The sequence below is a fragment of the Leptinotarsa decemlineata genome, unplaced genomic scaffold, assembly GCF_025532065.1.
Source record: "Leptinotarsa decemlineata unplaced genomic scaffold, Ldec_3_MD MMD2_P_RNA_scaffold_8, whole genome shotgun sequence".
NCBI classification, from domain to species: domain Eukaryota; kingdom Metazoa; phylum Arthropoda; class Insecta; order Coleoptera; family Chrysomelidae; genus Leptinotarsa; species Leptinotarsa decemlineata.
In genome coordinates this window covers 739075-753053 of record NW_027412535.1, presented here as the reverse complement: position 1 = coordinate 753053, position 13979 = coordinate 739075, and the positions used below count along the sequence as shown (strand labels likewise).

Below are 13979 nucleotides of genomic sequence, written 5' to 3'. Positions count from 1 at the left end.
TTTGTGAGATTATTATTATACAGTAATATGCCGAAACGCAAGTGTTCATTTAATGTAAACCTACAAGCAAAGTACCCGTTTATTAAGCAAAGTAATACTCCTTCGGATGTCAGATGCGAAAAGTGTCGCACTGAGTTTAGTGTTTCCCATAGTGGTGCTGGTGACATTGAACAGCATTTGAAGTCCGAAACACATAAAAATGCAGATCGTGCCGTAGCGTCTAGTTCTTCAATGTTGAATTTTTTTAAGGATTCAAACGAGCCATCTTCAAAAGATTTGGATGTTGCCGCGGCTGAAGGTGTCTGGGCATATCACACTGTACAAGAAAATCACAGTTTCCGCTCTAATGATTGTGCGTCGAAATTAATTCAATCCTGTTTTAATCAGAAATTTACATGCGCGCGTACAAAGACAGAAGCCATTGACGTAAATGTATTGGCGCGTACAGCGATCGAGGAATTAAAAGACGATCTCAATAGGTCCAACTGCATTACAATTTTAAACGACGCTTCAAACCACGGTAACAAGAAAATATTTCCTTTCGTAGTGCGTTTTTTTCAACCTTACGAAGGTGTACAAGTGAAAATTTTAGACCTCCAAGACCAACCAGGTGAAACGTCAGATATCATTGTCAATTATTTACAGAAAGTATTGATAGATAATAATGTAGGATTTTTATCGTTGTCTAGGGAATATAATAATATGGGCTCAGGTGCAACAAGAATAAAAGTATATTAACGATAGAAAACAACAATTGGTTAAACACTGTCACAATTAGAACATACGGCACATAAAAACATCAGTCAGTTATTACAGTAATACATCCAGCACTGAACTACAACGTAAACGGAGAATATCGACCCGGCTGTCGATTCGTCTTAATCCTCGTTCCGTCAACTCTTACCACCGACTGACTTATTTTACGTACTTTTTTGTCTGCGACGTGATTATTGCATACGAATAACGAACCCTTTCCAAGAAGAATGGGACCGTCCGTTTTCCCAGAAATTGAACATTGTCTCAGGGTTTGTGGCGCTGTTGCCAGGAGCAATTTAATGTAGTTGAACTTATGAATAAATATTAATTAAAAGAAAAAGTTATCCTACATTCGGCCGTCCTGACATGAATCCGCCTCGGATTCCGATTCATTGTCGATCCACGGCTTCATATATTCGCTACAAGTAGAGGTCCTCATAGGGTCATCATGAAATCCAACTCTTACAACGTCGTACCGTTCATTCGGCTTAACTTTGACAACTTCATATGGACCCAAAAACTTCTTGTGAACTTTCAGCCCACTCCCAAACTGAGTTCGCTTTATAGCAACTAAGTCACCTTCAGTATATAATTTGGGTTTCTTTCTCCTCAAATTATATATTTTACGATTCTCCTCCTGAACCTTCAAAATTTGAGCTTTGCTTCGACTCCGTATCTCTTCTCTGTTTTCGTTGAACTCTTCTATCCACTCCCTTTCCAGTAATTCTCTGATTTCCAGATCCTCTTTATTCCTCATCTTGACTCCCATCAAAACTTCAAATGGTGAAGTTGCAATACTTCGTTGAAATGTCGAATTAAGTGCTCGTTGCACCCTTTCTAAATATTTGTACCACTTTGTAGGATCTTCTATGCTTAATTTAGTTAGTACAGGTATAATGATTCTATTAATCCTTTCCACTTGTCCGTTACTACGAGGTACGCCAGTTGTGATCAAGATATGTGCTATTCCTTCATTCTTACAGTATTCCTGAAATTCATTCGAAGTGAAGGCTGTACCTCTATCAGTGATGATTCGAACCAGATTTCCAAAAATCTGTTTCTGTTTTTCAAAACAAGCTATCGTCTCCTTGGACGTAGTCGACTTTGTAGCTTAGAGCCACGCGAACTTCGTAAATTCATCGATGATTACGAGAATATATTTATAGTTCTTATTAGTAGAGGGTATTGGACCCAGATGATCTGCATGGTAGGTGTGCAGTACCCCATCTTGTTTAGGTATAGAATGCAGGAAACCCTCTTTTTTTCCTTCCTTCCTATTCCCCAATATACATTCTACGCAATTGGCTATGAACTTTCCAATTTTTTCTTTGAGTTTAGGCATGTAAAACTCTCTCTCTATAACTTCTTCTGTCTTCTTAACCGAAAAATGACCAATATCGTGCGCTCTTCTAATAATTTCCGTTTGCATGCCTTTGGGAACCACCATCAATTCTATTCCATCCTTGAGTTTATACAACATTTTCCTCTTCACAAAATAATTTTCGTATTCTTCTTTTTCTAATATCTTCTTTATGCTATTTAAATATTCATCACTCTCTTGTGCTTTTCTAATCCTTACTGTCATGCCGTCTTTGTCTTCACTCATCGTCATGATTATCGGTATCTGCTCAAAGCGTCAACGTGTAACATCTGATTACCTTTTCGATGTTCCAACTTGTATCTATACTCTTCCAGCAATAATGCCCATCTGGCCACCCTGGTGGTCAAATCTTTTTTGTCCATGGTTTTTTGAAACGCAGAACAGTCGGTGATTATTTCAAATTCATTTCCTATCAAATAAATGCGGAATTTCTTAACGGCTTGTATTATGGCTAGAACTTCCAACTCGTAACTTGTGTATTTTTCTTCAGCGGGCGTCGTTTTTTTACTCATATAATATATTGGATGAAGTTTACCATCAGATGAGGATTTTTGCATCAAGCAAGCACCATATCCATGCTTACTTGCGTCCGTGTGTAACTCTGTCTCGCAACCTCTAAGGCTCACTACACAGCAGTTCTTTGAGTTTGATGAAAGCTTGTTTCTGGTCAGTTTCAAAAATATATGATACATTTTTTCTCAGCAGATCGCTAAGTGGTTTGGCTATCATTGCGTATGAAGGAATAAATTTTCGGAAATATCCCGTCAGACCTAGGAATGATTGTAATTGCTTCGGCGTATTTGGTTCTGGAAATTTCTGTATTGCTATCGTCTTAGCTTTGCTGGGTTGCACCTTCCCATCTTCAATAATATATCCTAAAACTCCACTCTTCTTTTCAAAAATTGACACTTTTTCTTCTTAATGTCTAAGCCATAATTTTTTGCTATTTCCAACACTAATCTCAATCTTTCTACCCCTTGTTCTTCGTCTCTACTAGTTATTATTATATCGTCCATGTAGTAAATGGCAATATCTTTTGATGTCAATGGCCTGAAGATATAACTGATAAAACGCTGAAAAACTGCCGGACTATTACAAAAACCAAACGGACATTTCAGAAATTCAAACTGGCCGGTAGGCGTCACAAAAGATGTATATTTCACGCTGTTTGGTTCGACTGATACATGGAAAAAACCATTTCTTAAATCTATGGTACTGTATACCGAAGCTCCTTGCAATTTATCTAGAACGTCCTCTATGAGCGGTAAAGGAAAACGGTCCTTGATAACATGCTTGTTTAGCAGTCTGTAGTCACAACATATTCTAGCCTGTCCGTCTTTTTTCCTCACGATTACTATTGGACTTGCAAAATCGGATGAACTTGGTTGAACTATGCCGTCTCTTAGCCATTCGTCTATTTGTTTATCTACCTCCTCTTTTTCTGGTACGGACAATCTTCTCGGTCTCTGGTAGATGGGCTCTTCACTTTTCAATATAATCTTCATTTCAATTCCAGTGGTTTCAATCTTCTGCGGCTTATAGTTTTCTACTAATTCCACCACCTTTTCCTTGTATTCTTCATTTTTGATATGCCTCACATCTACATCCACTATAGTCATTTGCATTAAAAAGTTTCCTTTTTCTTTTCTATAAATCATGATTCCATCTTCATTGATACTTACTTCAGCCTCCTTCAATATGTTATTTCCCACTATGACCTTGAACGCCGTCGACTTAATAGGTAATACGTGGAATTCCAAATAAAATTCTTCATCATTTACCATGACCTGTTTCTTGAAAGATCCCAATGTATTTACTCGACTTCCTTCACCTAAACCTTTTACAATTAAAGTGTCCTTTGATAACTCAATATCTTGAAATGCTTCTTTGTACACGTCTTCTCTTACTGTGCATAGATCACTACCTGTGTCGAATAATGCGGCTAAAACCACATTATTTATAGTTACATCCACAGCATTTTTGGGAATAACTTCTACGACACTAACATTTGCGGTATCAGTACTAGTACTTGGCCTAGTTGTTGCGCTGTTTGAAGTCGATGCTTTGTTCGGACACCTTGTGGAAATGTGACCAAAATTATTGCAACTGAAACACTTAGTACCTTTTGCCTTGTTTGGACATCTTTTGGATTTGTGGCCCTTTTGGCCGCAATTAAAACAAGTCTCAGTCTTTTGTATGTCAGTCCTTGTCGAATGATTTTCCTGTCGTTCTTTTCTTGTATTTTCGTTCTTCGATTTCCAGTTGCTTGATCCGGGAAACGATTTCTTTTTCTGGTTCTGTATCTGATCATAAACTTTAACTTTCTCTTTAAACTCCGCAAAGTTGCTTGCTCCATACAAAACAACTTTATAGGTAGTCTCATCTTGTATTCCTTCTGTGATATACTGGATTATAACTTCATCTTCAATGTTCGCTCTGTTGCCTATTTCTCTCATGGCCAAAACATATTCTTGTACTGATTCATCATATTTTTTCTTTCTCGTCATCAGTAACTTGTGAATTTGTGCACTGCTAACTTTTACTTCGAATTCTTTGATCAGACGTTTTTTTAAAATTGCCCACGTCGTGATACCTCGCTCAGATTGGACAAATAACTTTGCCAACCCTCTAAGGCTCTTCTTAGCAAAAATTAATTTTTGGAGTTCATTCCAACCTGTAATTTCAGCAATTTCCTCAAAATCTTGAATCCACGTCTTCACAGGATAACTGTCTTTTCCGTCAAAAAGTCTTATACTATCTTCGATATCTCTGAACGTCAAAGAAAACGTATCAGGTTTTCTTACTTCGTGCTGTACTGTGGTACTGGAGGGTCTCTGTTTATCTCTAACATCTTTGCCTCTTTTCTTTTTATTATCGTCCTTTTCTTTTTCTTTGTCTTCACTGCTTTCGTCTTCGTTTGCATTCTTCCTAGCGTCGTCAACGTTTTCGTCTTCAGTCTCATTTTCTTCGTCTTCTTCTTCGTCCTCTTCTTCGTCATTTCCATTTTCATCACCTTCAAAGTTAATCAAGTATGAACAAATACGATCGGCTGCGTCTGTAGTTTCTGCACCAACGTTCAAATCAAGAATGTTTCTTGACGTCGTCTAATTTTTTCGCGTATGAATCGGAACCCTTGTCGAAATCAAAACCAGAAAAACCACGGATAGTCTTTCTTACTTTTCTGGGTTCGCCTTCGTTATCAAAACAAATGTAATGCAATTGTTTTACTACGTTTAGTTTACTATGAGTAATCTTATACTCAATTTGTTCAAAACTTCCTAAAGTAGTCATTTTCAATAACCGGAATATAATAAAAAATTTACCAGCTTAAACCATACAAATTTCTAAAAGCGGCGACTAAACAATATTTAATATTTGCAATAGTTACTTTAGAGTCATCAACCACGTTTTTGTTCAGTGTGGATGAAATAATAAGAAAAAGAAACACTCGATATTATTCAACTACTTAACTAGATACTAATCACTAAGCTTATTACAAAATATTTTCTTTATCAGTTGAAAACCACAAAAGACAGATATTTATTCTAACAATAATCGAAATTTGACAAGATTCTTTCTTTCTTCAATGCATACAATCTCAAAATCAACAAAACTGTCTCTCTTATAAGAGAAAGTTTACTCCACTCTTATGTCTCCGCCACTGAACGAAAATGTTCTTCTGGTCTGACTTGATTCCTCAGTATAAAATGAAAAAAATGTTACCTCTCATCCGGATTACGGAAGTGCTCTACCTGTCGTTGGCCAGTCCACTGTCGCGGGTTTACTCTTGTTGACAACGTCGCAATATCGGCGCGATAACCGAATAATTCCAGGAACTTATGTGATGTGCTTCACGAGAATAGGAGCAAACAGCAACCAACACTTTTCGTTAAAGTTCTGCACTTGGTTCTAGAACAAAATCATTCACACTGCTCCAGATGTCGCCTCATAAATATCACTGCCCGTTTTACACGATAGTTTTCTTGCTAGAATCAACGATTTTCGTATTTTGATTCCTCGCCTTTTACCGGCTTTTATTTATTTTAGTATTACTATGACTCCTGTTCAGATCACGTTCAATATTTTCCAGTCGCTTTCCACCAACTTCCGTCAAATTCACATTCTGTGCATCCGGGACGAGCCCCCATTGTCAATTATTTACAGAAAGTATTGACAGATAATAATGTAGGATTTTTATCGTTGTCTAGGGAATATAATAATATGGACTCAGGTGCAACAAGAATAAAAGTATATTAACGATAGAAAACAACAATTGGTTAAACACTGTCACAATTAGAACATACGGCACATAAAAACATCAGTCAGTTATTACAGTAATACATCCAGCACTGAACTACAACGTTAAACGGAGAATATCGACCCGGCTGTCGATTCGTCTTAATCCTCGTTCCGTCAACTCTTACCACCGACTGACTTATTTCACCTACTTTTTTGTCTGCGACGTGATTATTGCATACGAATAACGAACCCTTTCCAAGAAGAATGGGACCGTCCGTTTTCCCAGAAATTGAACATTGTCTCAGGGTTTGTGGCGCTGTTGCCAGGAGCAATTTAATGTAGTTGAACTTATGAATAAATATTAATTAAAAGAAAAAGTTATCCTACAATAATTTGACGGAAAAAATCGTCGCATTTTGTGGCGATAATGCGAATGTAAATTTTGGGGGTGTAGCTAGGCGAGGAACTAACAATGTGTTGGCAAAATTGCGGTCATATTTAAAAAAACCGTTGATGGGTATTGGGTGTGGAGCCCATATAATTCACAATGCTATAAAATCTGCTGCAGACGGTCTACCTTTAGATTACGAAAGCATTATTGTGAAATTATATTCATTTTTTTATATTTATACAGTTCGAATTGAAGCTCGAAAGGAATTTTGTGCTGAAGATGAAATAGAACATCATCAAATGCTTGGCTACAGTAAAACTCGTTGGCTTGCGCTGATGCCTGCTTTGGAGAGAATTTTGAAAATGTATCAGCCGTTAAAGGAATATTTTTTGAGCATTGACAAATGTCCCAAATTATTAAAAGACTTTTTTGAAGATCCTACATCTGAATTATGGCTTTATTTTTTACACGCTCAGTCAGCAAGTTTTCATCAAGCTGTTTTGAAGATTGAAGGTCAAACTTTATCGGCAATTGATGTTGCAAAAGAAATAAATCAACTCAAAGAAAATTTGATACAGAAACAAACCAATCAGTTTCTTCCATTTACTGTTCATACATTAATAGTAAAACTAAAAGATAATGGCTCTAATATTGATGAAGATTTTGTGAAAAGAACAGCTACAGAATTTTACAAAACGAGCAGTGAATATCTGGAAGAATGGACTTGCATCCTTACTAAAGAAATGGAGATTTTTTTTGGGCTGATTTAAGAACAGTACCTGCATGGGTAGATGTACAAAAAGCATTGGATATATTAATTGAAAAGGGATACATTGACAGCAATAAAGATACAGAAGTATTTGACGAATTTACATTAATATTAAACTACGTAACTTCACAGAAAATTTCCGAATGGAATCATTTAAAAGTTCACACTGAAACTCGTTGGGTTGAAGTATTTCAACACTTTCGCGCCAACAATCTTAAGCATGAAAATTTTAGTCTTTTAATTGAATACATTTTATGTTTACCCGGTACAAATGCTTCAGTAGAAAGAATCTTTTCTTTAATGAATAAATTGTGGACGTCTGAAAAAAACAGCTTACAGGTTTCAGTTTTGAAGGCGATGTTGATAACTAAGGTCAATATAAACAAAACGTGTCAAGAATTTTATGCTTATTTAAAATCAACACCTACTTTATTAAAGCAAATTTGTTCCTCCGAAAAATATAAATATAACTAAAAAATATGTTGCATATAATTTAGTAATTACTGCCACAGAAAAGTTGCTTTATTGAAGCTGGTAATAACTTCTTTCTTTTTCTTATAATAAAAATAATTTTAATGAATGTGCACACAAAATAAAGAACATTAAAAAAGTTGTGTTTATTTTCATTGTTAATATTATTATATATATTATATGGGTTAGACGCCTTTGTTCATTTTCCCATTTGGTCATAGATAGATAGATAGATAGATATTTATTCATGCCATTACACAAAGTGTTTTTACATACGTCAAATCAATAATTTGATAAACTCAAAAGAACACACACATACATGTACACCAAACACACATAACTTATGTAGGTATATACACATTTACATGTACATAAATAGAATTACACTATTAATTATTAAATTATTAGATACACCATAGGGTAACAGTAACATTACATCCATCAGACTTCGTGAGATGTACATACTTATCTTTTTGAATATAAAAAGAAATCAAAGTATTCTTCGAATGAGTAAAAACTTTCTGCAATAAAAATTTTTTTGATTTTAATTTTGAATTGACTCATATTCAGGGCTAAGTCTTTTAGATCAGTGGGAAGAGCATTGTAAAATTTGATTGCCAGATATCTGTAAGAGTGCTTAGTTTTGGTTATTCTTGGTTTAGGCAATCTAAAGTCCATTCTCTTTCTAGTGGGGTATTTATGTATTTCTTCATTTCTAATCATATTGCCTTTGGAGATTTCCTTCCTCATGTAAATTAAGCATTCATATATAAAACAGGAAGGAAGTGTTAAAATTCCAAATTGTTTAAAAATTGGTTTACAATGTTCATTGAAACTTTTCCCAGCCATTATCCTGAGTACTTTTTTTTGTAGGGTAAATATTTTAGCTGAGTGACTCGAGGATCCCCACATTATCAAAGCGTACGTCATTGTTGAATGGAATAATGAAAAATATGATATCCTCAAATATTCTTCCGTTAGTTTGCTTTTCAGCTGTCTTATAATATATGTGGCAGTTGAGAGACGTTTTGAAAGATACTTGATATGATATGAAAAATTCAAGCTGTTGTCAAGGTGTACACCAAGTAATTTTACTGGATCTTCTTCTCTTTGTTCAACCAGTGTAAAGTTGAGATTCAGAGTTTTGTCAGAGTTGAGGGAAAGGTAGTTACTCTTATTCCACATCCGGATGAGTTCATCAGAATCTATTATAAGGTCTCCTAATGACCGACTGTTTGTGTCACAATGTATTATTGATACATCGTCAGCATAACCAAAAGGGTGAATAGAGGTGCTTAGGCTCTGTATATTGAACATCATATCATTGACATAAATAATAAAAAGAATGGGACCTAGTACAGATCCTTGTGGTACTCCGTGCTCCATGGCTACAAAATCGGATACTTCATTTTCCCAGTGCACTCTGGCTTTCCTATTTACAAGGTATGACTTGAATAAATTCAGTTGTCCACCTCTAATCCCGTAGTATTCAAGTTTTCCAGCCATAATCTTATGATTTACCGTATCGAAGGCACGTGAAAGGTCATAGAACTTCGCGTTACAGTATTCTTGTGTTTCGAAAGACTCCAATACTTTATCACAAACATCACCTAGGGCAGTAATTGTGGATTTACCAGATCGATAACCGTACTGAAAGTTGGTAAGTAACTCATTTTTTTCAAAGAATTCCACTAGTCTAATTTTTAATACTATCTCAAAAATTTTTGCTAGGATGGGTATTATAGAGATGGGACGATAGCTATTAGCATCATCATGGTTACCTTTTTTAAATATTGGAGATATCTGGGAGAGTTTGAAAACTTCCGGAAAGGTGTTATGCTCAATACAAAAATTAATTAGATGTGTTAAGGGCTCAATGATAAAATCACTGATCAGTTTTATAATTATACTGTTCAATTCAAACACATCTTTGGCAGACGAGGTTTTTAGACCCTTTATGATATTATCAATCTCATTTTCAGTTGTAGGATATAAGAAGATAGATTTATCTATAGTTGGTGCCAATTTGAGATACCTGTAGAAATCGTCATTGTCTCTATTATTCGCAAACTGCGTCATCAGATTATCGATTACATTCACAAAGCATTGAGAGAAGTCATCTGCAGATATATCAGACTTGACTGTACACTTATTTTTATTTTCTCTATTGCAATTAATAACATTCCAGGCTGCTTTCTGCTTATTATTAGATTGGTCTATGTATTCCGAATTACTTTCCAATTTAGATTGCTTAATTTTTTGCTTGTATTCAAATTTCAACTTTCTATATGCTGTGCTATCTTCATCGTTCTTACTATTGTTTGCTATGACTTGAATTGCTGATAGTGAGTTTTTCATCTGGGTTAATTCCTCATTGAATTTAAACTTCAATTTTTTTTTGTTTTTTCCTAACTTTTTTCTTTTTGAAGCATAACATATATTGACATGACAAAAAATCAGTTAGGAATTTAGCTTTCTTATTTGGACAAGTAATACTATAAAATTCTTCATTATTAAAATAAGTCATGCTATTTATAAAATCATGTATACTGTTTACACTCATAGGTCTGCATATCACATACTCCTCATTAGCTTTCGAAGCAGTTAGGTCGAGATCAAAAAGTATACCTCGATGATCAGATAGATGTGGTTCGATTACTTCAGCCGAAAACTCTTTTTCAATGTTGGTGAAAATATTATCGATTCTAGTGCTACTGTTCGGAGTGACTCTGGTGACATCATTCACCCTTTCAGTCAAGTTATAGGTCAACATAACATTTTTACAATCATTTACCGCATTGTTACATTGATTAAAATCAATGTTATAGTCCCCTACCATAATTACCTGTTTATCTCCTGCCACATGTGATAATACAGTGTCAACTGCATTTAGGTACGTATTTATTCCCTGCCCTCTGGGTGACCTATATGTGCAGATTATAATCGTTTTTTGAGATAATATTTCAATTCCAGCAAACTCAGCAGTTTGTTCTAAACAGAATTCAGACAAGTCTATACCCTTCAATTTCAGATTCAAGTCATTTCTAGCAAATATACATATTCCTCCATGCCCAATATTTTCCCTGCAATAAAACGATATGAGGCTGAAATTTGGAATAATAACACTGTTAACTACTGTCTTGTCAACCCACGTTTCAGTGACCAATATAAGATCAATAACAGTCTCTGATAAGAAATGCTCCAACTCACTGACCTTGTTACTAATGCTCTGAATATTAATATAAAACATTTTCAAAACCGACTTTAAATTTATTTTCATATCCCTTCTGTCTGACTTAAAAGTACAAAATTTATTAGTCGTTTCTATCTACCTAATAGATATATAATATCATATATATTATAGTGCCTATGGTCCATCCATACAGATAATATATGGAAGTCCCGTTTTGAGCTTAAAAAAATGGTCAGTTCAGATATACAGTATACAATGCTCGGACTGCAACAAATTCTATATCGGCCAAACCAGGAAAAAACTGATCCAAAGGTACAATGAACACAAAAAGGCATACATAAATCCAACAGTATATAAATCAAACCTTGCAACACACGCCATACAAAACAAACATAATTTCCCCCCACCAGAGAACGTTAAACTCATAAAACAAGTCAACAAGGGAAACCGCATGGATATTTGGGAAAACTTGAACATCCATAAATTTAACAGTCATAAATCACTTATCGAGGAACAAGTACAAATCAAAACACAACAAGACCTCACATTCAATATATTAAACAAAACCATACACATTCCTAGAGAAGATCTAACACAAAGAAGAGTACCTGATGCAGAACAAAAACAGGCAAATTTACCTAAAGTACCTGTAATACCTGAGTTTAGACGCTCTGACCGTATAAAGAGGCAGACAACAGGATGACCAGTTCAGTTTGAGGAGGGCCTAGAAGATGACAGTACTACCAACTGTCGAAAGCGCTAGCAGATAATTAATAGAAGATATAAAGCTTCAAATCCTTTTTGTAGAATTCAATATTGAAATACTCAAAATAAAGGAAAAATTAGTTGCATCAATAAATATATACATATGTATATATATATATATATATATATATATACATATATATATATATATATATTGTTGACTGTTGTTGCTGCTACATGGTCATGTTAGATGTAGCCTGGGAATTCTAGGTCTTCTAACTGGAACCACAAATGTGCGGTTGGTTCCTGTTGTTGACTCCGTGCATATGTGTTGTTTCCTGCTTTCGGCAAAGAAGTGTTGCCCATCTTTACACTTGGCTGCACCGCGCTGATGAGGCCAATAGCCAGAAACACGTGTCCGCGGTTTGCCCCACTTTTGGAGTGTTGTGTCCACTAATTGTTTCATTTTTTGATTTTTATATCATACCCATTCGATAAAATCTCTCTTTGTATATATATATATATATATATATATATATATATATATATATATATATATATATATATATATATATGGCGTAAACTCAGTATATGTTGATAATCTGGGTGGGATGTGCCGATTCTCAGAAAACTCATGGGTGACATCAGTGTTATGTTCAGTTTTGTCAATTATTTTTCTAGTAGAGTGGGGGATGATTGGGCATACGTTGGAAATGATAAGTCTTTCATTTGGTGAGGCTATTTTGAACTTGAAGTGTTATGTTATCAACGCTTATTAATCCTTTGTAATTATAAATGAAGTTGTTGACAGAATCTTCCCTTGATAAGTAGATGCATATCCGGTTGTTAGATATTCTTGAAAAAATTGAAATATTTTTCACCTGTATAATCGTTTCAAAGGCGATTAAATAGTCTTCAAGTTTACTAATCTCGATAGCATTGCAGACAATGGCTTGTTTTTTATTTGGAAATATGGTTGATGATGTAACTGAAGAGTACAATTTAGGCAACTGGTTGGAAGTGTTCTGAGAACTCCTGTAGTCAGGTATGCCAGTTGATAAGTCGTAAGATGTTTCGGTATCGTTGTTGATAGTATGTTATTTAGGTTATGGAAGACGAAAGTAATATCGAGAATGCTTACAGATTACTGCTTACTTCGTATTGCACTATTTAGCACTTGAAAAATACTTTGGGAGTTGTTGTGAATTGTTCAAAGAATTGATAGTTATCTAAAACATACAATTTTCTGTAATCGAGACAGGACCGCGAATCAAATCATGACTTCATAACTGTACTTTATTGTTCATTTCTTGACTTTGTAACAGACCACCTTGGAGAGCTTTGTTAATCTTTGATCATTGTGAATTGTGTCTTTTGTTGATACCCTTGATGATTTCTTCATAAGAGAGATGGCATCGCCTCTACCATCTGAAAATTTACGTATTCAGTTAAAAATATTAGATTCTCGAATTGAACTCAACTCATCTACTTGTCTGTTCAGTATATTTATTTTTGAAGTACTTATCTAAAACCAGTGTATTGTTCCTTGGTTCACTATCTAGAACTGACGGCATGAAGTATTGTTTGCTTCCCACTATCATCAGCATTATATTGAGGTAATATAATATACAAATGCTAGTTAAATAAAATCTGAATCATTTGATCATATGAGTGTCTGTTGAAATTGCCTCTCAAAATAATTTCTCTTTGTTTCTTTTTCATCAGTCCCATAATAAAAAGACATGATCGATATCAAGAAGTTTACTTACTTTAAGCCTGAAGTAGCAGGTCTTGTTTCAAATTTACACCTAACCTCTTTGAGATTGGTTACAAGCACGGTGACAGCTTTTTCCCACTCATCATCTCGTAGCTCTATTTCTAAGATTTTCAATAAGAATGTAGCAGAAGTTTCTACGTATTCCTCTGGAAAAAGGGCAGGTGCTGAATTCTCCTGATAATCTATAGCTTTGTACAGTTTTTTTTTTTCTTCTGGAGTCATTTCATTTTGTAATTGTTTCACTGAAAAAAAAGAACAAAAAATATGAAAATAATGGTCGAGATAAAATATATGTGA

General features: G+C 34.8%; 3 protein-coding genes across 3 annotated transcripts in view; 1 reads left to right on the top strand and 2 right to left on the bottom strand.

The window, feature by feature from the left end:
• The window catches only part of LOC141480414 (uncharacterized), a 388666-nt gene that overhangs the window by 124790 nt on the left and 249897 nt on the right, over window positions 1-13979 (top strand). The window lies entirely within an intron of this gene.
• LOC111511015 (intermembrane lipid transfer protein Vps13) overlaps window positions 1-13979 on the bottom strand; it is a 1108316-nt gene that overhangs the window by 942944 nt on the left and 151393 nt on the right. The window contains 1 exon segment of the mRNA XM_074170346.1: window positions 13675-13924. Coding sequence (XP_074026447.1) covers window positions 13675-13924 — 250 coding nt within the window.
• LOC141480400 (uncharacterized) lies at window positions 3001-9513 on the bottom strand. The gene is made up of 2 exons (XM_074170340.1): window positions 9367-9513; window positions 3001-5241 (listed from the first exon to the last, which is right to left on the bottom strand). Exons 1-2 carry the CDS (start codon window positions 9511-9513, stop codon window positions 3013-3015), a joined length of 2376 nt encoding a protein of 791 aa, XP_074026441.1. The 3' UTR covers window positions 3001-3012.